At 42.8% G+C, this 24933-nt stretch overlaps 1 protein-coding gene across 2 annotated transcripts in view; it reads left to right on the plus strand.

Annotated features, from left to right (window-relative positions):
• LOC132877029 (laminin subunit alpha-3-like) overlaps nucleotides 1-24933 on the plus strand; it is a 335048-nt gene that overhangs the window by 170888 nt on the left and 139227 nt on the right. For both annotated transcript variants that reach the window (XM_060913563.1, XM_060913572.1), the window contains exons 27-31: nucleotides 71-179; nucleotides 453-550; nucleotides 11068-11203; nucleotides 13297-13423; nucleotides 13592-13731. In XM_060913563.1, the coding sequence (XP_060769546.1) occupies nucleotides 71-179; nucleotides 453-550; nucleotides 11068-11203; nucleotides 13297-13423; nucleotides 13592-13731 (610 nt within the window). The remainder of the gene's footprint in view (nucleotides 1-70; nucleotides 180-452; nucleotides 551-11067; nucleotides 11204-13296; nucleotides 13424-13591; nucleotides 13732-24933) is intronic.

Genomic DNA, 24933 nt, shown 5'->3' on the forward strand with positions numbered 1-24933 from the left:
TGTTGGAATTCAGAGAAGGATACGAAGGTTCCGATTCAATCTAAATTTTGACAAATGTCCTGCTCTGCAGTTTCTTCTGTCGCTCTTTGGTGGTGGATGAACAAAACCGCATCGCTCACTTTCTGCTTCCCCCCAAGGCTGAGATTCTTCTCCAGTCCCCCACACGCTCAGTCCTGCTGGTGAGAGATCGCTAATTATGATTTTCTCTCTCCTGTTGAACCTTTTTGTGCAGGGTTGCCAGATCTGTGTAAGAATAATGGACTAAATATCATCATATGAACAATTTGAGAGGCAGGAAAACGAGCTGGACTAAAAGTACTCCTCTTACTGTGTACATGTAGAGTTGAAGAGTTGAAGAGTTTGAGAGCCTATAAGTGCATTGTATTATGCAATTGTGTATTGTGTGCGCGTTGTGTAATGACTTGATCTTTTGCTGGTTTTTCCTCCCACAGTATCGAGTGTACGCCATCCCTTCTGATGAGTTCACCATGGAGCTCATCCAGCCCACGGTGCTGTGCATCTCGCACCACGGCCGATTCACAGAGGACAGGTGAGGGTGTTGGGTTTTGTTTTGTTTTTTTAAGTTTTATTTCCTATTCAGTAAAAGAGAGTCCTCTTGTCCTTTAATCTGTTTTTCTCTTTTTTTAAAGTCATGTGGGATAGCAGGTACAAGACCGAAAGGTTCATCCAAATAAAAGATGCTTCATGTTCACGTCTAAATCAGAACAGAGTGAACATCAAAACAAGTGCAACAGTACCACCACTGGTCATAAAATATACACAGGAGGACATGTAGAAGCAAGGGCTGATTTCTTTCTAGCCCAGACTGTAGATTTATGCTCAGTAACACACCCTCTTAGATTTGATGTCTATTTGGGCCATCACCAATGATTGAGAAGACATACGGCTGCTGGTGTAAGAAACAGGAACAAGCTGGATACTGGTTTACCTCTGTCCGTCCGTTCGTCCGTCCGTATCTCTGTCCGTCTGAAACACCATTTTTCTCAGCAGCCACAAATCTTAGCCACTTAGTACTTGGTACCGAGCTTCAGTTTGGGGTTCTATACTGTATATACCATTTTCAGATCTGTTGCAAACCGACTTCTTGTTTACCGACTGAATGTATTTACGAAACATATAGCGTGGATTTACAAAATTTTCGTTACACTTTTCTCAGCAACTACAAATCACAACTGCTTGATATTTGGTACCGAGCTTCAGCTTGGGGTTCTATACCGTGTATACCATTTTCAGGTCTGTCGCACACCGACGTCCTGTTTACCGACTGAATATATTTACGAAACATATAGCATGGATTTACAAAATTTTCGTTACACTTTTCTCAGCAACTACAAATCACAACTGCTTGATATTTGGTACCGAGCTTCAGCTTGGGGTTTTGTACCGTGTATACCATTTTCAGGTCTGTCACACACCGACGTCCTGTTTACCGACTGAATGTATTTATGAAACATATAGTGTGGATTTTGATGCTATTTCAAGAAGCAAAATGGTATTTCAAAATGACAGGATGTTATTTGAAATCCCTGGGGAGAGACGCTGCTCTTTACTTACTTGTTTCAGGGTTCATTATTTGTTGAAGTCAACATTCATAATAAGTGTTCTATTCCTTTGATTGCTTGCAATCTGATATAAGTGAGAGCGGGGGAATACGTAAGTGAGCAGTAGCTCACAGTTGATCTTGTTTATTTTATCCTTTTTTCTCCCAAAAAAAGTTATTTAATGTTCTTTAAGGTGTTTGGTATTTGGACGAAACACAGCATGAACCCAGTAGGGCATTAGGGACTTAAAATACTTTAATTATTTTCTAACTTCCAAGTTGGGAAGGGAAAATGACAACATTATCTTAACCCTCTAGTGCATGGTGTGGCCATATGGCAATGATTAATTTCTCACTTTTCTAATAGGCAGTGCCATAAAACTAGGCATATCAGGTGAAAATTCAAATTCAATCCAAATTGCTTGAAACTGCTCTCATTGAATTCAGAATTGAATGCAGAACAACATACTTTCTTCAGAATTAAAATATGTTTGTCCATTCTTGAGATATTACAAATGAACGATTGAAAAAACAGCTTAATTTTTAGAAAACTGCCGTAATATTCTGTATGAGGATCACATAGTCCAAAATGGGCCTAATTAACCAATGAGATCAAATGTTTTTTTTTTTTTTTAAATAACATTTCTATTTTTCAAGATATTTACATGGAAGGGCGGCACGGTGGTGTAGTGGTCAGCACTGTCGCCTCACAGCAAGAAGGTCCTGGGTTCGAGCCCCGTGGCCGGCGAGGGCCTTTCTGTGCGGAGTTTGCATGTTCTCCCCGTGTCCGCGTGGGTTTCCTCCGGGTGCTCCGGTTTCCCCCACAGTCCAAAGACATGCAGGTTAGGTTAACTGGTGACTCTAAATTGAGCGTAGGTGTGAATGTGAGTGTGAATGGTTGTCTGTGTCTATGTGTCAGCCCTGTGATGACCTGGCGACTTGTCCAGGGTGTACCCCGCCTTTCACCCGTAGTCAGCTGGGATAGGCTCCAGCTTGCCTGCGACCCTGTAGAACAGGATAAAGCAGCTAGAGATAATGAGATTTACATGGAAATTGGCAGGCACATAGATGGGTGTATACTGAATACAAAGTTTAAAAAATTAGTAAAAACGGATTATGCAAATTAGCATTTAATTAGTATTAATTATACTAATTAGGTGTACACTCAATAAAAAAGTAATAAAATATTATTTCTAATATCCTGTTTATGCTCTGTAGGCCTTTGTATTTCTCAAAAGTCAGGCCAACTTGTGTTTATATGAAAGAATATGAATAATTATTTCGATTAATATTCACGGTTTTCAAGGCGAACCTCGAAAAAACTGTGTGAGCCACATCCAAAAAAACAATTCACATTAACTGAATTGAAACTGATGTTTGTGTTTCTGATTTCGTTTTTTTTTAATATCATTCTGACCACTAAGATCTCAATATTTTTCATCAAAACAACTCCAGTTATATTCTAAAATAGTTATTTATTTACGTGAATCAGTTTGATTTGAAAAAAAAATAAGTAGGTCTCATCTCATCTCATCTCATTATCTGTAGCCGCTTTATTCTGTTCTACAGGGTCGCAGGCAAGCTGGAGCCTATCCCAGCTGACTACGGGCGAAAGGCGGGGTACACCCTGGACAAGTCGCCAGGTCATCACAGGGCTGACACATAGACACAGACAACCATTCACACTCACATTCACACCTACGCTCAATTTAGAGTCACCAGTTAACCTAACCTGCATGTCTTTGGACTGTGGGGGAAACCGGAGCACCCGGAGGAAACCCACGCGGACACGGGGAGAACATGCAAACTCTACACAAGACCCTCGCCAGCCACTGGGCTCGAACCCAAAACCTTCTTGCTGTGAGGCGACAGCGCTAACCACTACACTGCCGTGCTTCCCATTTTAGAATGTATAGGTAATAATTCCTACACCAGAACTTGCAGTAGAATCTGATTACACTCTGACACCTCTCTCAAGCTGATTATCTTTATAGCAACATTGACACCAGAAGAAGCTCGTTGTCACATTGGCACCGCAAATCAGTACGAACGCCATTTCCCAGACTCGTCAACTAAAAACAACCTGTGACTTGGAGCTGGCTAGGTGTTGTGTCGAGGACAGGGAAAGATGGAAGAAGCTCCTCTCTACCATCAAACATAACCTGACTTGTAGCAGGCAGAACCACCCTAAAGCGGATGATGACCTCTCCAAGTCAAGTCCATCTTTAGTAAGCCCTTTAACCCAGCCAGGTTGCTGAGAAAACCTGGGATAAAGTGCAAATCCATTGCAGAGCATCATGCACACAGAGACACACCCACAAAATCATACTTGGGAGGGGGCAATTTAGTCACCAATCCATCTACAGTCCTCGACAGTGGGAAGAAACCAGAGAACACTGAAGAAGCCAACATGAACACAAGGAGAATATGTGAATCAGATAACCCGAGCTCAGGATCGAACCTGGAACCGTGGAGCTGTGAGGTGGCATTGCATCCATCTCTCAGAAAGTTCAGAATGAATTCACGTTGACTGATGAAGCACAGAAAGCTGGGAAAAACAAAACAGCACCACAGCTCAGGATGTAGGCAGTGCTTGACTTCTGAAGGCGAACAAGATCTGTTCCTCTGAATCATTCCTTTTTATTTCCTGGTGTGTGCGGTTTCTCTCCATGGGGTATTGAGTGTAAAATAGAAACAAGCCCACGCTACAAAACGGGGATTTCTTGAACAACATTTTTTGAAGGTTGTCTAGGATCTCAAAAATAAACCCAACCATTTCCTCTTCTACACAAAACTGACGGAGCCACTTTTTAGCATGCGTTTTATATAATACTGTAGTTGCTTTAGTGGTTTAGTGTGTAGATGAGAACACGTACTTCAGCAATCATAATTTAACAGTCATGCTAACAAGTGTGGAAGCACAGCTCAGATTCACCCAGGTACTTAACTTTATGCCTCTCCTGCTTTTAATGTATTCAGAAAGCACTCATATTTCATTAAAGAGAAAAAAAAGTGCATCTGTGGTGTAGGCGTAGCTGCTTACATTCCACCCTCAGGGCTGAGTATCTCACCTGGAGAGCAATGTTCCCCCGTTTATTATCTCTAACCCGCCCCACTGTGTTTCTGCATCTGTTCTTGATCCGAGGGCCGTAAGCCAGGCATAACAACAAAGCATTCTCTTAAAAGGATAATGGAGAGAAAAACATTACTGTTGAAATATTTATTTTATTTGATCATGCGAGTAAATAGGAAACAGGGTGAACCTTTCGGTTCTGCGTTGCTTGGCAAATCTACATTTACATGTGGATTTCAGGGCTGTGAAAAATCCGCGGAATTCCGCGAATTTGGCCGCCAAAAATATAATTTTAGTAAATCATCTAATTTTGCAATAACAAATTGGGGAGGTAGGGGTTGTTGTCTACCGACCGCTAGTAGTCTCGTACAGCGAGTGTCACCGAGCTGGCGAGTCTGGGAAAGAGCCTACCGCAAACTGTTCTTTCTGTAACGACACTGTAATTTTTTTGGTATCTTTTTTTCTTTTGCGACAGTGACAGACCAGTTTACGGCATTTGTGCCATGCTTACAAACCACGGCGCGAATCTTGTGTTCTTTTCGCTTTACCATTGTGCTCTTTAAACACGCTTTCGATGTCAACGGTTTTGAAAAGGAGAATTTCGCGGTATGTCCGCGTCACGGAGGGACATCGTTCAGAGGGAGGACGGTGAGACCGACGATGTCAAAAACATTGACAAGGAAAACGGCATCAAAAATCCATGGAATTGGCGATGGCTGGAGTTTAAAGCCGGTAGCGAATATCTCCATGAGCATATATGGAAGATAAAAGAACCGGGGAAAGCTTACTGCATCTTGTGCCATCAGGATGTGAAGTACGGTTCTGGTGGAAGAACACGTTTGGTTGACCATGTTAAAGGAAAAAAAACATGCGGAATTGGTGAAATTGAAGCTGTTGAACTATAGATTACCAGGTAGACCATCTTGTTCACATTTATTATTTATGTAGTTTTAACTTATTGTTCATAATGTTCATTGTTATCATGAATATGTAATGAAAGAGAGACCAAAAGAGCAAGGAAAAGCCATATAGAAAGTCAGAAAGAAAAGAGTAGGCTTTCTAAGCTGAAGAAACTGCTAACAAAGAAAAGGAAATAAATATAAATATTGACTTGTAAATAGTTGTATATAGTTTTTGACTTGAATCAGTTCAAAAACAAGAACATTAGTGACTATTATTTAATAATCAGTCTAGAATTTCCCCCCTGGAAAAGACATTATGGGACCCAATGAATTGATACAAATCGACACAAGAATATAAGTGAATTTACAATATGAGGTACAACCCCAATTCCAAAAAAGTTGGGACAAAGTACAAATTGTAAATAAAAACAGAATGCAGTAATTTACAAATCTCAAAAACTGATATTGTATTCACAATAGAACATAGACAACATATCAAATGTCGAAAGTGAGACATTTTGAAATTTCATGCCAAATATTGGCTCATTTGAAATTTCATGACAGCAACACATCTCAAAAAAGTTGGGACAGGGGCAATAAGAGGCTGGAAAAGTTAAAGGTACAAAAAAGGAACAGCTGGAGGACCAAATTGCAACTCATTAGGTCAATTGGCAATAGGTCATTAACATGACTGGGTATAAAAAGAGCATCTTGGAGTGGCAGCGGCTCTCAGAAGTAAAGATGGGAAGAGGATCACCAATCCCCCTAATTCTGCACCGACAAATAGTGGAGCAATATCAGAAAGGAGTTCGACAGTGTAAAATTGCAAAGAGTTTGAACATATCATCATCTACAGTGCATAATATCATCAAAAGATTCAGAGAATCTGGAAGAATCTCTGTGCGTAAGGGTCAAGGCTGGAAAACCATATTGGGTGCCCGTGATCTTCGGGCCCTTAGACGGCACTGCATCACATACAGGCATGCTTCTGTATTGGAAATCACAAAATGGGCTCAGAAATATTTCCAGAGAACATTATCTGTGAACGCAATTCACCGTGCCATCCGCCGTTGCCAGCTAAAACTCTATAGTTCAAAGGAGAAGCCGTATCTAAACACGATCCAGAAGCGCAGACGTCTTCTCTGGGCCAAGGCTCATTTAAAATGGACTGTGGCAAAGTGGAAAACTGTTCTGTGGTCAGACGAATCAAAATTTGAAGTTCTTTATGGAAATCAGGGACACCATGTCATTCAGACTAAAGAGGAGAAGGATGACCCAAGTTGTTATCAGCGCTCAGTTCAGAAGCCTGCATCTCTGATGGTATGGGGTTGCATTAGTGCGTGTGGCATGGGCAGCTTACACATCTGGAAAGACACCATCAATGCTGAAAGGTATATCCAGGTTCTAGAGCAACATATGCTCCCATCCAGACGACGTCTCTTTCAGGGAAGACCTTGCATTTTCCAACATGACAATGCCAAACCACATACTGCATCAATTACAGCATCATGGCTGCGTAGAAGAAGGGTCCGGGTACTGAACTGGCCAGCCTGCAGTCCAGATCTTTCACCCATAGAAAACATTTGGCGCATCATAAAACGGAAGATACGACAAAAAAGACCTAAGACAGTTGAGCAACTAGAATCCTACATTAGACAAGAATGGGTTAACATTCCTATCCCTAAACTTGAGCAACTTGTCTCCTCAGTCCCCAGACGTTTACAGACTGTTGTAAAGAGAAAAGGGGATGTCTCACAGTGGTAAACATGGCCTTGTCCCAACTTTTTTGAGATGTGTTGTTGTCATGAAATTTAAAATCACCTAATTTTTCTCTTTAAATGTTACATTTTCTCAGTTTAAACATTTGATATGTCATCTATGTTCTATTCTGAATAAAATATGGAATTTTGAAACTTCCACATCATTGCATTCCGTTTTTATTTACAATTTGTACTTTGTCCCAACTTTTTTGGAATCGGGGTTGTATGTTATTGATATATTTTCATTCTTCAAGTGAACCCTTATCAGTTAAAAGGTAAATCAGTTCATACTGTATTATTTCAACATAATAATCACAGTTCAAATTAAATGGCATGGTTGAGAAAATATTTGCTTTCAGGAGATGCTCCAAATCTATCAATATGCACAAAATCTGTTCAGCTTCTGGGGCCCTGCGGCCCCCAGCCCCCTGCCAAAATTGTTTCCTCGGATTTTGTCATTTCTATTTCACAGTCCTGGGATTTACATTTGCCTTTATGGCATTTGGCAGATGCCCTTATCCAGAGCATTCTCTCTACATTCACTGGATAAGAGCAATCGTGCACTCTGATTGGCGACTCTACTACTAGGATATCCGCTCATATGCCGTGAGTAGAGAAAAACAAAATGGCGGAGCGTGTTGCTGAACCAACCGAGGACGAAATAAAAACTCTACTCGAAAACAAAACCCCCAAAAATACAAAAAAAGCAACAAAATATGGAATTTGATAGTAAGAATGTATCTTTTTTCTCAGCTGACTACGGGTGAAAGGCGGGGTACACCCTGGACAAGTCGCCAGGTCATCACAGGGCTGACACATAGACACAGACAACCATTCACACTCACATTCACACCTACGGTCAATTTAGAGTCACCAGTTAACCTAACCTGCATGTCTTTGGACTGTGGGGGAAACCGGAGCACCCGGAGGAAACCCACGCGGACACGGGGAGAACATGCAAACTCCTCACAGAAAGGCCCTCGCCGGCCACAGGGCTCGAACCCAGACCTTCTTGCTGTGAGGCGACAGCGCTAACCACTACACCACCGTGCCGCCCCCGTATCTTTTTTATTTTTCAATAATTATTATTATCATCGCATTTTTTCACAAATTGCTCTTGTCATTTCGCCGGTTTGTTTACATTCTTCATCTTAAAGCGTTAAAATTTGCTGAATTTTTTTAGACTGGTTCAAAAGCTCAAAGAAGTTTGAAAATTACAGAACTGAAATGTCCAAGGAAGAATTAAATAAATGTCGAAAGCTATTCTATACCTTGGCAGCACGACAGCAAGACATCGCTTTCTACAAAAAAAAAAAATGCTAAAGTCAATTCGTGCAGCCATTGATAGGTTTTTAAGAAGTCCGCCTACGTGGAAATAATTTTGTCGGGCGTTTTGTATCAAGTTTTTATTTTTCGAATTTGCAAAAAATAAAAATGCTATAAAAAATATTTATCACGCGCCTCATCAGCTATCAGCTCATGTATGACTCGATTTTGTGGAATAACTGTTAAATATATCATCTCCAAGGATTGAACCTTGGAGAACACCACAGGACAGAGGGGTCACAGAAGAGTATGCATTGCCCATAACTACTGAGAAAGTCCTGTTTGATAAATATGACTTAAACCAGTCTAGAACCATGTCCTTGATGCCAAGAACCCCTGTGGAACCCTGTTTTAAGACTGTAGTTATGTGCTGTATGAAAGATTAAATGCGTAAGCTTAGTGCAGCATTCAAGAACATGAAGAAGTGTGTGTGTGTGTGTGTGTGTGTGTGTGTGTGTGTGTGTGTGTGTGTGTGAGAGAGAGAAGCAAATCCTAGCTTTAAGGCAAAGCACGAGTGAACTATTATACACATCTCTAAAAATACATCCATAGTTTTGTCTTTGAACAAGAACTTCAAAGAAGGAGATTTATGTCAGTGTGTGTGTGTGTGTGTTTTCTAAAACTAATTTGTCGTGTTTCTGGGTGAAAGTACACGTGCTATTATAGAACACATAAGTATACTAGTAAAAGGAACTGATTTCTAAAGGGTTCTTTGGATGGTTAAGGGTTCCAAGCTTCCTAAAGCAATTCTATTTGGAAGCCTTCCTAAAAATGAAATCCTCTGTTTGCGTGGATGTATTGTATGTATGTGGAACCCTTAAAGGCATAGACAAATAGAAAAAACTTTTATGATGCTCGATGGAAACATTTTGTCCTAAGGTGTGTTCATATTCTTTGCCTGGTTCTGGTTTCTTAGCTTCTTGAAGAAAACTTTTTGGCTTCCTAAAGAACACTTCTTGGAACCCAATATGACAAAGAACCCTATTGCTGTATGGTTTTATCCAGAATCTTAATGGGTTCCCAAGACAAACTGAAAAATCCTTTAGGAACCAACTGAAGAATCTTTTAAGATGCTAGATGGACACCTCTGATTCCCCACTAGGAGTGTGAGGGTTCTTTGGGGGGTAGTTTGGGTTATAATCTTCTTGAAGAACCCTTATTGGAACCCTTTCTGAAAGAGAAGTCATTTGTTGTATGGTTCTCCATGGAACCTTTTTTGGCACTTGATGTACTTGGACCACAATGGAAAAAAGTGTTTACATTTTATTGCGCTATCCATGTATTTTAATGTGCACTATATTTGTATTTTGTACATTATTTTACTAAATAAACTCATCATCATTTTCATCATCATCACCTTTAGGAGTTCCCCGAAAGGGACAAACTAAACAACCTGTTAGAATGCTAGATGTAACCTCTTCCCCCTTTGGAATGTCAGGGTACTTTGACTATTTCTAGGTTCTTAGCTTCTTGAACACTTTCTGGAACCCTTTCTGAAGGGGAAACTTTTTGTTGTATGGTTCTACATTGAAATTTTAGGAGTTTCACAAAGGGACAAGCCAAAGAAACCTTTAGGATGCTAGATGGAACCTGTTTTCCCGAAAGACTGCGCAGGTTCTGTGGCTAGTTTCGTGTTCTTGGCTTCTTGAAAAACAGATCTGGGAATCCTTTCTGAAAGTGGAACCTCTTGTGGCATGGTTCTCCATACAATCATTTGGGTTCCCCCAATGACGGATAGACTGAAACACCTTTTTAAAGATTGCTAGAGTGAAACTTTTTCCCCTAAAGGATCCTTTGACTAGTTCTGAACCTCCTGTATGGTTCTACATGTTTCCTGACAAGGACAAAACAAAGCCATGTGGTGTTGTTCCTCATGGGGTCCTTCAATAAGGTTCACCATACAACAAAAGATGTCTTTTTTCAGAAAGGGTAACAAAAGCTCCCTTGCTAGATAGATGGGATGTGAGGGTTCCTTGAGTATTTCTGGGATTGTAGCTTCCTGAAGACCCTTACTGGAAGGGAACCCTTTGTTATATGGTTTGACCTTAAAGGTTCACAAACAGAGCCAATGCAAAGGGATCTAGAAGCATGCTAAATGGAAGACAGTGCAGAAGACAATGTGTAGAGATGACACTGGTTTTAATTATGGCAATTGCTTGGAGGAACGAGCTGTAAACTTTTAGTCTTTTAATGGAAAGCAGGATGGGATGTGAAAGCTTCAGGCAATGAAACGAAATATGGAGTGTGCGTGCCCTAAGTGGCTCAGAACAGATTAAACCTTCCTTTCTGTCTTTGTCATGACTGAGCAAAGCTGAATTCTAGAAAGCCTGAGGAAATCTGTCTTGGATTTCTGCTTCTGATCTCTACCTGACTTTGTCAAAGACACCAGAGACAAAGGAAGAGCAACTTCTGCAGGCAATAACATGTGTTGGTTCTCTGTTTCAGTAAGCACTGTGTCCAGAGTCAGTTCCACACACCTCCCACAGCACTCACTTTAGATGAATCGACTGTGACCCGGCCGTCCAGATACAGTGCTCAAGCTTCAGGACGGTGTGATGGACCTTTGCTCAAATCACCTCAGGTACCACAACTTCCCCTCACCACTCTGCTACTACAGTATAATACCTCCATCTCAGTGGTTCAGGTACCAGACTGTTTGCAAAAGGTCACACGAGGAAAGAGTGACTGATTTTCTTTCCAGCCCTACACTAAGTGACACCATTTTGACTGGTTAACATTCAGTGAGATCCATCCATCCGTCCATCCATTATCCATAACCGCTTATCCTGTGCAGGGTCACGGGCAAGCTGGAGCCTATCCCAGCTGACTATGGGCGAGAGGTGGGGTACACCCTGGACAAGTCACCAGGTCATTGCAGCGCTGACACATAGACAACCATTCACACCTATGGTCAATTTAGAGCTACCAGTTATCCTAACCTGCGTGTCTTTGGACTGTGGGGGAAACAGTGCGATCATATTTTAGGTTTTAGATGGTGTTTTCGTCCCTGTTCGGAAGAACTGGGGTAGATCATTGGTAAATACTTCTCTTTGATTTAGTTTTTTCTTTCCAAAATAGTGACCAATTTTTGGCATCTAATAATCTTAGCCCTGCCCACATAGTGATTTTGCAGACTGCCTACTGCAGTGGAAGAAAACATTTTGACCACTGCTGCTTACCATATTTAGTCACTTTAGGCACACATATCCAACTTCCTGCCATCATTTTGCCATCTAACACAATATCACACTATTTTGTGTATCTTCAACATTTCAGGACCAGATGCTGGGAATACAGACAAATGAGTCTGTGTCTAATGTGAAATCAGGTCTTAGATTTTAGAATGTGTCAAGCCCTATTTCAAAAGTCAAAGTCCCTCCTGTGCCAGGACCTGGTCTTCCCAGGCAGTCTCCCATCCCTGTACTTACCAGGCCCTTAAGGTACATCGGGCAGCACCGACCTCCGCTTCTATAGCCCTCGGCCTCTCGACTATACAGCTAGGGTTGCAGTGTGGGGTTAGTCCTCTGGTAACCGCGAGAGTTTGACTCCCTACTCACATCTGTATTGCAGCGTGCCTTGCCTTTGGTATGACCCAACCGTGAGTAGAACTTGCAATCTCCCGGTCGAGAAGCAGACATGCTAACCACTAGGCTAGCTCATGGTACATCAAGCCCTGTTTGGATGGAATTAATTTGTATAGTTGGGGAACTGGGGTAAATTCATCATTTGTAGGTGCTTCTCTGGGATTTTGGCTGTATCCAAAATGCCATAAGTTGGCCTAGTGGTTAGCGTGTCCGCCTCTTGACCGGGAGAGTGTAAGTTCTACTCGTGGTTGGGTCATACCAAAGACCATCATAAAAATGGTACCTACTGCTGTCTGGCAAGGCGCGCTGCAATATAGCTGTGAGTAGGGAGTCAAACTGTCACGGAATAGGCGAGAGGCCGAGGGCTACAAAAACAGAGATCGGCACCAGTGGTGTGGGAAGGACTTTAGACTTTTTAAGTAGACTAATTGGCCATGATGGTGTTTTTCTTTCTTTGTTTTTGACCAAATTTCCGGAGGAGGCCCCGGGGAAGACCCAGGACACGCTGGAGGGGCTATGTCTCTCGGCTGGCCTGGGAACGCCTCGGTGTTCTTCCTGAGGAGCTGGCCGAGGTGTCTGGGGAAAGGGAAGTTTGGGCTTCCATGCTTAGACTGCTGCCTCCGCGACCCGGTCCCGGATAAGCGGAAGAAGACGAGACGAGACGAGACGAGACCAAATTTGCAGACATCTGATAATTTTAGTTCTGTCTGGAACAACACACCTGCAGTTTTGCAGGAAGATGCATCAGGATGCATTGGGAAAAAAAAAATTGACCATTGTTTCTTGCTGTTTTTAGTCGCCCAGTACATATATCCACTTCCTGAATCTCAAAAAAGACTAACAAAAGAGTTTTCTCAACATCTTACTTGAATCGTAGAATTTCTTCTCTTGTCCATGGTCTCATCTTCAACTTTTTGTGAGCATGATCATATGTCCATGTGGGATGCAGTCATCCAGACTAATGTCCAAAACAAACCCAGTAGAAACACGTTACATGACTTTCCATCTTAATGTGAAAGTTTTATCATGGATGAGACTGACAGTCCCATCTAAAATAGGGCTAATAGTGTTTGTGCTAATCTGCTTCCAGACTGAAGTGGAACTGAAAGCACAGGTACCTCAGACAGGTCGCTACGTATTCATGGTGCACTACTGTCAGCCTGAACATACTACATTCCCTGTAGAGGTGCTGCTGGACTCAGGGGAGACATGGACAGGTGAGGACACTCTTTTCAAAATGACACTCAAAGGCATGCGCTTTCTACCCTCTTCCGCATACACGAGCTCATTCTCAATGTCAAATGTTTTTCAGTTGCACCCAGTACACATTATCCCCATTTTTTGAATGTTTTTGAATCATTGAACATTTTATTTCATCTTGTCAGGACATGTGAACGCCTCCTTCTGTCCCTCCGTGTCCGGCTGCAGGAGTGTGGTTATAGCAGAGAGACGCATCGCTCTTGACGTCCTCCAGCAGACTCTGTCCATCACTTTGAAGATCCCAAAGGGAAAAACCCTCACTCTGGTCAGGATGGTTTTATCCTGGAGTCTCTTTTGACTCCTTTTACTCCTTTTTGTTCATTTCTTACAGCTTCTAGTCTTACATTAGTTACACTAATTAACTTACAGTATGATGGCTGGGTGTTATGGAAAGAAGATTCTCGATTATAAAAGGAGAGGAGGGTATGAGAGGCTGGTATGTGGCTGGCTGAGTGTTTCACTCACACACCGAGAGAGAGAGAGAGAGAGAGAGAGTCTCTGTGATCCTCTGCCCAGCCTGTCCTGGCACGTTCCCGCAGTTCTTTTACATTTTAAGTGCTTTTTTTTTCAGTACACGGGCAGCTGAAATGGAATTTCTAAAAGCACTGCCAGTAAACTACAAGGGTGTAGATATAACACGATGATTATTTATATCACATCTACAGTAGGGTCAAAACATCCATTAACTAGAGCTGGTTTTATTTCTTCAAAAACATAGTACAAATAGTTCCGGGTCTGCGACCAGTATCAAGCTAAAACTTCAATGTAAAATTACATAAAGATCACAGAGTTAATAAGCTCATAGTGTTTGTCGGCAGTAGAGCAGTAAAATAAAGGAACATTTCAATCCCGTTTCAGTTTTGTATATTGTGCCTAACAGTATAAACAGTTGTTTAAATCAGAACTCGTCGTGACCTACTATAATTTGAGTTTGGATTATCGGTTCCTAATCAAATGAAGTCTCAGCTTTCCGACCATATTGGCATTACTGTGGTATAAAAAGTTATACTTATAAAATTCTGAATCATATGAAAAGATGTAACTTTACATTTAGAAATATGCATTTAGCTGCAAAATCCAAAACATCTCAGCAAAATATCAGTATAACTGGCTAAAAAAATATGTTTATCATTATCGCCCGAACAATAACATCGAGGGGCGGCACGGTTACTCAGGTCCTGGGTTCGAGCCCCGTGGCCGGCGAGGGCCTTTCTGTGCGGAGTTTGCATGTTCTCCCTGTGTCCGCGTGGGTTTCCTCCGGGTGCTCCGGTTTCCCCCACAGTCCAAAGACATGCAGGTTAGGTTAACTGGTGACTCTAAATTGACTGTAGGTGTGAATGTGAGTGTGAATGGTTGTCTGTGTCTATGTGTCAGCCCTGTGATGACCTGGCGACTTGTCCAGGATGAACCCCGCCTTTTGCCCATAGTCAGCTGGGATAGGCTCCAGCTTGCCTGCGACCCTGTAGAACAGGATAAAGCGGCTACAGATAATGGATGGGTGGATGGAATAGCATCAGGGTTCCTGCTGGCGCTCGTCACACCCGTCATTGATGAACATAATCCATCAGTGACGAAGAGAAAATTACTAGCAGGCATCACAGTGATGAATATATTTCTCATCATTATCATAAGTCATCTTTTATAGAAATCCCTCCATTTGCCGAAATCCAGCCGCAATGAAGAGACGGCAGGAAACCAGAGTGTAAACATGTAACGACCAAATGAGCTGAGCTTTTGACCGATCGCAGTGTGTCTTAATCAGCCTGGTTTGGTGGTGTAATTATCTCTGCGTGAACTGAACAATGGCACAGTCTAAACCGATGAAGTTTTTTGGGCGGCTTCTTCAAGGACTGAAGATGATTTAAGAGCTGAAACAGGCCCAGAGGAGGCACACTCAGAGCCCCGACCGTTTCCTAGCACATCGGACAGTGACAGTAACACAGTGGTCAGTTTAAAAACACCAAAGTGGAAGTGCTGTCAGCCGGTGGTGTGTTGAGTCCCCATGACTAACAAAGTGGCGTCGTTAGGCCCCATTACTCAGGCTTATCTCCCTCTCCCCCGCCCCAAAATCAGTACCTCTGAGTTACATGTCAGTCCTGGGATCGAGATGCTGACCTCTTCTGCTCCTCGGACCTGCCTGATCCATCCTGGTGCCCTGTGTCTGGTTGGAGTCTCATCGCATCGCTCCTGTGGAGGGCGGCCCCATGAGGACAGTTGGCGGTCGCGCCTGGAGGACGCTCTGGACTCTTGCAGTGGTGCTTTTTTGGCTGGGGACTGCAGTTGACTTGCTGACTTGGGGACTGCAGTTGACTTGCTGACTTTGGGACTGCGGTTGTCGTGAACGGTTTTGCGCTCGGGTTTCTGTCGGTGGGGGGTTTATAGCATCAACGAAGCTGACTTTATGTTAGGACTGTTAATGTTATAGTCATGTTGTCTGTTGTTGCCCGGATGGGGATGGGTTCCCTCTTCTGCCCCTCAGACCTGCTTGATCCATCCTGGTGCCCTGTGTCTGGTCGGAGTTTTATCGCATCGCTCCTGTGAAGGATGGCCCCATGAGGACAGTTGAGGATTATACCTGGAGGATGCTCTGGACTCTTACAGTAATGCTTTTATGGCTGAGGACTACAGTTGACTTGCTAACTTTAGGACTGCAGTTATCATGAACAGTTTTGCACTCAAGTTTCCATCAATGAAGAGTTTATAACATCAACGAAACTGTCTTCATGTTAAAACTGTTAATGTTATGTATAGTCATGCTGTCTGTTGTTGCCCAAATGAGGATGGGTTCCCTTTTGAGTCTGGCTCCTCTCGAGGTTTCTTCCTCATGTCGTCTGAGGGAGTTTTTCCTTGCCACCGTCGCCACAGGCTTGCTCATTGGGGATAGATTAGGGATAAAATTAAAGCCGCAAGCGGCCTCGACGGGCCCTCGCGCCAGCGGCCAAGGGGGGCGGGGGCATGCGTCCCTGCGAAAAACCTTCCACAGCTTCTGCGGCAAGAGACATTACTCCCACAATGGCGACAAAGCACAGAATTGGACACATGGCAACAATAGGGTCTCGCACTTCGTGCGTTGTCGACCATGGCAAGCGCCTCAATAAGGGTCTTGAAAAGAGTTTGCTTGCCAAGTTTGACAAATCAGAAGCTGCAATATCATTTTTGCCATAATCAGCACCCCCAGGGGCGAAAGTGCACAAAATTTGGCGTAAATGTCAGGTGAGCTATGAAGAGTTTGCGTATGAAGTTTGATGACAATTGAGTAAATAGAAGATGAGATATAGATTTTTGAAGAATAAATTTTTTGGTTTTTCCCATGTCAGTAGGTGGCGCTATACCGTACATGAGCGATTATGAGTTGGAAAAATAAGTGTCTACAACAGCAACGTACAATCACAAGGTAGTGGTGTGAAGGAAAAGCATTATGGAATTATTTACCAAAAACCCGTTTTGGAGCAATTGCGTGGGCCAAAAACAGCGCCCCCCATGGACGAAAATTCCCAAAATGTGGTATACATGACATGGGAGGTAGTAAGAGGGTGGCCGTGAAGTTTGACCAAAGTTGAGGAAAGATTGGATTTTTTGCCCAAAAATAGCGCCCCCAGTGGCGAAACATCACAGAAATTGGGTAACATGTCAGAAGCCCAATGAGTGATTTGCGTGTGAAGTATGAGCAGTGTTGAGCAAATAGAAGATTCGTTATGAATTTTTAAGCATGTAAAATTCTGCATTGAAAAATGATTGACGTATAACTTCTGAACGGTTTACGCTACGTGAAACGTATTTAGCAACTTTTGTCAGCCATGTCTGTAGATGATGTGTATCAATTTTGGTGACGTTCCTATGAACGGTCTAGGAGGAGTTGCGCCGTCTTCGTGGCCATGCATTTCGCACAAAAGTGAAATTACCTCACTTCCTGTAGGGCGTGGCTAATGCATTGGCATTACATTTTTGTCCGGCTTGGTGAGATACATATGCGTACCAAAGGGCATGCCACTACTACAAACTACATGGCAACCAGGCACCTTAATGCGAGAGGCAAAAATCACAAAACATTAGGGGGCGCTATAGAGGCCCTGAGGCCCGCCTGGATCTGGGCTTCTGGTTGTCAGTAGCGGTGGCAGTCTAAGAAAAAGGAGCCAAATTTAGAGCGTTGTCGACCATGGCAAGTGCCCCAATAAGGGTCTTGTAAAGAGTTTGCTTGCCAAGGTTGACAAATCAGAAGCTGCAATATCATTTCTGCCATAACCAGCACCCCCAGGGGCGAAAGTGCACAAAATTTGGCGTATATGTCAGGTGAGCTATGAAGAGTTTGCGTATGAAGTGTGATGAAAATTGAGTAAATAGAAGATGAGATATAGATTTTTGAAGAATAAATTTTTTGGTTTTTCCCATGTCAGTAGGTGGCGCTATGCTGTACATGAGCGATTATGAGTTGGAAAAATAAGTGTCTACAACAGCAACGTACTATCACAAGGTAGTGGTGTGAAGGAAAAGCATTATGGAATTATTAACCAAAAACCCACTTTGGAGAAATTGCGTCGGCCAAAAACAGCGCCCCCCATGGACGAAAATTCCCAAAATGTGGTATACATGACATGGGAGGTAGTAAGAGGGTGGCCGTGAAGTTTGACCAAATTTGAGGAAAGATTGGAGTTTTTGCCCAAAAATAGCGCCCCCAGTGGCGAAAGAGCACAGAAATTGGGTAACATGTCAGAAGCCCAATGAGTGATTAGCGTGTGAAGTATGAGCAGTTTTGAGCAATTAGAAGATTTGTTATGAATTTTTTAGCATGTAAAATTTTGAAGTGAAAATTGATTGACGTATAACTTCTGAACGGTTTATCCTACGTGAAACGTATTTAGTAACTTTTGTCAGCCATGTCTGTAGATGATGTGTATCAATTTTGGTGACATTCCTATGAACGGTCTAGGAGGAGTTGCGCCGTCTTCGTGGCCATGCATTTCGCACAAAAGTGAAATGACCTCACTTCCTGTTGGGCGTGGCTAAAGCATTGGCATTACATTTTTGTCCGGCTTAGTGAGATACATATGCGTACCAAATGGCATGCCAGTACTACAAACTATATGGCAACCAGGCACCTTAATGCGGGAGGCCAAAATCACAACGACTTAGGGGGCGCTATAGAGGCCCTGAGCCCCGGCCAAGTTTGGGCTTTTGGTTCTGAGTAGCGGTGGCAATTCTCGGAAGTGGTGCCAAATTTCGTGCGTTTTCGCCCATGGCAAGCGCCCCGAAAATGGCCCAACAGCGGAGAAAAATAAAGAAGAAGAAGAAGAAGACGGAAGAATAATTAAAGCCGCAAGCGGCCTCGACGGGCCCTCGCGCCAGCGGCCAAGGGGGGCGGGGGCATGCGTCCCTGCGAAAAACCTTCCACAGCTTCTTTGGCAAGAGACATTACTCCCACAATGGCGACAAAGCACAGAATTGGACACAGAGTACACGGTGCGCTGAGATGTTGTCATGGACAGAACATTTTATGCCATGGCTTCCCAACCAAATTAATGTATTTACCTCATCAGTCACCAAGCTATAGCTACATAGGATTGTCTTCTGTTAGACATCTATTAGTCTGTATGTAACGCTACAACACTTGCTCCCGACTGCCTACCCATCCCCCACAAGTCATGTGTGTTAAAGGCAACCAAAACAACATACTCCTGGTGCCTCATGACTGTAAACACCTCTCCTGCAACTGCTACAGCGCAATGAGCGCCCCCAGTGGTGAAAGTTCACCAAATTTGGTACACATGTCAAGGGACCTATGAAGAGTTGTTGTGTCAAGTTTGATCACGTTTGACCAATCAGAAGCCGAGATATAAATTGTTGCCTGAAAACAGCGCCCCCAGTGGCAAAAGGTCACAAAATTTGGGACATATGTCAGGTGACCTGTTAAGAGTGTGCGTATCAAGTTTGATCAAGATTGAGTAAATAGAAGATGAGATATTGATTTTTGAAGAATAAATGTTTTGGTTTTTCCCATGTCAGTAGGTGGCGCTATGCTGTACATGAGCGATTATGAGTTGGAAAAATAAGTGTCTACAACAGCAACGTACTATCACAAGGTAGTGGTGTGAAGGAAAAGCATTATGGAATTATTTACCAAAAACCCGTTTTGGAGCAATTGCGTCGGCCAAAAACAGCGCCCCCCATGGACGAAAATTCCCAAAATGTGGTATACATGACATGGGAGGTAGTAAGAGGGTAGCCGTGAAGTTTGACCAGATTTGAGGAAAGATTGGATTTTTTGCCCAAAAATAGCGCCCCCAGTGGCGAAATATCACAGAAATTGGGTAGCATGTCAGAAGCCCAATGAGTGATTTGCCTGTGAAGTATGAGCAGTTTTGAGCAATTAGAAGATTTGTTATGAATTTTTAAGCATGTAAAATTTTGCACTGAAAATTGATTGACGTATAACTTCTGAACGGCTTATCCTACGTGAAACGTATTTAGGAACTTTTGTCAGCCATGTCTGTAGATGATGTCTATCAATTTTGGTGACATTCCTATGAACGGCCTAGGAGGAGTTGCGCCGTCTTCGTGGCCATGCATTTCGCACAAAAGTGAAATTACCTCACTTCCTGTTGGGCGTGGCTAATGCATTGGCATTACATTTTTGTCCGGCTTAGTGAGATACATATGCCTACCAAATGGCATGCCACTACTACAAACTACATGGCACCCAGGCACCTTTATGCGGGAGGCCAAAATCACAACGACTTAGGGGGCGCTATAGAGGCCTTGAGGCCCGCCTGGATCTGGGCTTCTGGTTCTCAGTAGCGGTGGCAGTCTAAGAAAAAGGAGCCAAATTTCGTGCGTTGTCGACCATGGCAAGCGCCCCAATAAGGGTCTTGTAAAGAGTTTGCTTGCCAAGTTTGACAAATCAGAAGCTGCAATATCATTTGTGCCATAACCAGCACCCCCAGGGGCGAAAGTGCACAAAATTTGGCGTATATGTCAGGTGAGCTATGAAGAGTTTGCGTATCAAGTTTGATGACAATTGAGTAAATAGAAGATGAGATATAGATTTTTGAAGAATAAATTTTTTGGTTTTTCCCATGTCAGTAGGTGGCGCTATGCTGTACATGAGCGATTATGAGTTGGAAAAATAAGTGTCTACAACAGCAACGTACTCTCACAAGGTAGTGGTGTGAAGGGAAAGCATTATGGAATTATTGACCAAAAACCCGTTTTGGAGCAATTGCGTCGGCCAAAAACAGCACCCCCCATGGACGAAAATTCCCAAAATGTGGTACACATGACATGGGGGGTAGTAAGAGGGTGGCCGTGAAGTTTGACCAAATTTGAGGAAAGATTGGATTTTTTGCCCAAAAATAGCGCCCCCAGTGGCGAAAAATCACAGAAATTGGGTAACATGTCAGAAGCCCAATGATTGATTTGCCTGTGAAGTATGAGCAGTTTTGAGCAATCAGAAGATTTGTTATGAATTTTTAAGCATGTAAAATTTTGCATCGAAAATTGATTGACGTATAACTTCTGAACGGTTTATCCTACGTGAAACGTATTTAGTAACTTTTGTCAGCCATGTCTGTAGATGATGTGTATCAATTTTGGTGACATTCCTATGAACGGTCTAGGAGGAGTTGCGCCGTCTTCGTCGCCATGCATTTCGCACAAAAGTGAAATTACCTCACTTCCTGTTGGGCGTGGCTAATGCATTGGCATTACATTTTTGTCCGGATTAGTGAGATACATAAGCGTACCAAATGGCATGCCACTACTACAAACTACATGGCACCCAGGCACCTTAATGCGGGAGGCCAAAATCACAACGACTTAGGGGGCGCTATAGAGGCCCTGAGCGCCGGCCAAGTTTGGGCTTTTGGTTCTGAGTAGCGGTGGCAATTCTCGGAATTGGTGCCAAATTTCGTGCGTTTTCGCCCATGGCAAGTGCCCCGAAAATGGCCCAACAGCGGAGAAAAATAAAGAAGAAGACGGAAGAAGAATAATTAAAGCCGCAAGCGGCCTCGACGGGCCCTCGCGCCAGCGGCCAAGGGGGGCGGGGGCATGCGTCCCCGCGAAATACCTTCCACAGCTTCTTTGGCAAGAGACATTACTCCCACAATGGTGACAAAGCACAGAATTGGACACAGAGTACACGGTGCGCTGAGACGTTGTCATGGACAGAACATTTTATGCCATGGCTTCCCAACCAAATTAATGTATTTACCTCATCAGTCACCAAGCTATAGCTACATAGGATTGTCTTCTGTTAGACATCTATTAGTCTGTATGTAACGCTACAACACTTGCTCCCGACTGCCTACCCATTCCCCACAAGTCATGTGTGTTTAAGGCAACCAAAACAACATACTCCTGGTGCCTCATGATTGTAAACACCTCTCCTGCAACTGCTACAGTGCAATGAGCGCCCCCAGTGGTCCACAAGTCATGTGTGTTTAAGGCAACCAAAACAACATACTCCTGGTGCCTCATGATTGTAAACACCTCTCCTGCAACTGCTACAGCGCAATGAGCGCCCCCAGTGGTGAAAGTTCACCAAATTTGGTATACATGTCAAGGGACCTATGAAGAGTTGTTTTGTAAAGTTTGATCAAGTTTGACCAATCAGAAGCCGAGATATAAATTGTTGCCTGAAAACAGCGCCCCCAGTGGCAAAAGTTCACAAAATTTGGCAAATATGTCAGGTGACCTGTTACGAGTGTGCATATCAAGTTTGATCAAGATTGAGAAAATAGAAGATGAGATATTGATTTTTGAAGAATAAATTTTTTGGTCTCTCCCATGTCAGTAGGTGGTGCTATGCTACAACACTTGCTCCCGACTGCCTACCCATTCCCCACAAGTCATGTGTGTTTAAGGCAACCAAAACAACATACTCCTGGTGCCTCATGATTGTAAACACCTCTCCTGCAACTGCTACAGCGCAATGAGCGCCCCCAGTGGTGAAAGTTCACCAAATTTGGTATACATGTCAAGGGACCTATGAAGAGTTGTTTTGTAAAGTTTGATCAAGTTTGACCAATCAGAAGCCGAGATAGAAATTGTTGCCTGAAAACAGCGCCCCCAGTGGCAAAAGTTCACAAAATTTGGCACATATGTCAGGTTACCTGTTAAGAGTGTGCGTATCAAGTTTGATCAAGATTGAGAAAATAGAAGAAGAGATATTCATTTTTGAAGAATAAATTTTTTGGTTTCTCCCATGTCAGTAGGTGGCGCTATGCTGCACATGAGCGATTATGAGTTGAAAAAATAAGTGTCTACAACAGCAACGAACTATCACAAGGTAGTGGTGTGAAGGAGAAGCATTATGGAATTATTTACCAAAAACCTGTTTTGGAGCAATTGCGTTGGCCAAAAACAGCGCCCCCCATGGACGAAAATTCCCAAAATGAGGTGTACATGACATGGGAGGTAGTAAGAGGGTGGCCGTGAAGTTTGACCAAATTTGAGGAAAGATTGAATTTTTTGCCCAAAAATAGCGCCCCCAGTGGCGAAATATCACAGAACTTGGGTAACATGTCAGATGCCCAATGAGTGATTTGCGTGTGAAGTATGAGCAGTTTTGAGCAATTTGAAGATATGAATTTTTAAGCATGTAAAATTTTGCATTGAAAATTGATTGACGTATAACTTCTGAACGGTTTATTCTACGTGAAACGTATTTAGGAACTTTTGTCAGCCATGTCTGTAGATGATGTGTATCAATTTTGGTGACATTCCTATGAACGGTCTAGGAGGAGTTGCGCCGTTTTCGTGGCCATGCATTTCGCACAAAAGTGAAATTACCTCACTTCCTGTTGGGCGTGGCTAATGCATTGGCATTACTTTTTTGTCCGGCTTAGTGAGATACATATGCGTACCAAATGGCATGCCACTACTACAAACTACATGGCAACCAGGCACCTTAATGCGGGAGGCCAAAATCACAATGAGTTAGGGGGCGCTATAGAGGCCCTGAGGCCCGCCTGGATCTGGGCTTCTGGTTCTCAGTAGCGGTGGGAGTCTAAGAAAAAGGAGCCAAATTTCGTGCGATGTCGACCATGGCAAGCGCCCCAAAAAGGGTCTTGTAAAGAGTTTGCTTGCCAAGTTTGACAAATCAGAAGCTGCAATATCATTTCTGCCATAACCCGCACCCCCAGGGGCGAAAGTGCACAAAATTTGGCGTACATGTCAGGTGAGCTATGAAGAGTTTGCGTATGAAGTTTGATGACAATTGAGTAAACAGAAGATGAGATATAGATTTTTGAAGAATAAATTTTTTGGTTTTTCCCATGTCAGTAGGTGGCGCTATGCTGTACATGAGTGATTATGAGATGGAAAAATAAGTGACCACAACAGCAACGCACTATCACAAGGTAGTGGTGTAAAGGAAAAGCATTATGGAATAATTTACCAAAAACCCGTTTTGGAGAAATTGCGTCGGCCAAAAACAGCGCCCCCCATGGACGAAAATTCCCAAAATGTGGTATACATGACATGGGAGGTAGTAAGAGGGTGGCCGTGAAGTTTGACCAAATTTGAGGAAAGATTGGATTTTTTGCCCAAAAATAGCGCCCCCAGTGGCGAAATATCACAGAAATTTGGTAACATGTCAGAAACCCAATGAGTGATTAGCCTGTGAAGTATGAGCAGTGTTGAGCAATTAGAAGATTTGTTATGAATTTTTTAGCATGTAAAATTTTGAAGTGAAAATTGATAGACGTATAACTTCTGAACGGTTTATGGTACGTGAAATGTATTTAGTAACTTTTGTCAGCCATGTCTGTAGATGATGTGTATCAATTTTGGTGACATTCCTATGAACGGTCTAGGAGGAGTTGCGCCGTCTTCGTGGCCATGCATTTCACACAAAAGTGAAATTACCTCACTTCCTGTTGGGCGTGGCTAATGCATTGGCATTACATTTTTTTTTTTTTTTTTTTTTAATATTTTTATTAGGATTTTTTTTTTTCATACAAACAAGAACATTACACAATTCAAAAAAAAAAAAAAAATAAAAATTGATAACGAGATTCTATTATGAAATAATTAAAATATTAAAGCTACACAGTACAAATAAAACCAAAAGGGGAGAAAAAAAAAAAAAAAAAAAAAAGGGAACGAGAGGGTCCGTCAGTTAGGGGGCAGAGACTGGAGAGAGTGGAAGAATGTAAGAAAGGGAAGCCACTTGTTATAAAATTTAGCAGAGTTACCGTTCACTGAATATCTGATCTTTTCCAACTTTAGAAAAGACATGACGTCACTGAGCCACTGACGACTCGAGGGAGCTTTAGTCGACTTCCAGTGGAGTAGAAGGTGGCGTCTTGCCAGTAAGGAAGTAAAAGCTAAAATATCCAATTGATGAGAGGTAAACCGGTTATGGTCCTCTGGGAGCCCGAATATAGCAACATGGGGGGAGACTTTTATGGTCACTGATAGTATTTTAGACATGGTATCAAAATAATTCAACCAGAAGCAAGAGAGTAGCGGA

This window comes from Neoarius graeffei, chromosome 1 (assembly GCF_027579695.1).
Source record: "Neoarius graeffei isolate fNeoGra1 chromosome 1, fNeoGra1.pri, whole genome shotgun sequence".
Lineage (NCBI taxonomy): Eukaryota > Metazoa > Chordata > Actinopteri > Siluriformes > Ariidae > Neoarius > Neoarius graeffei.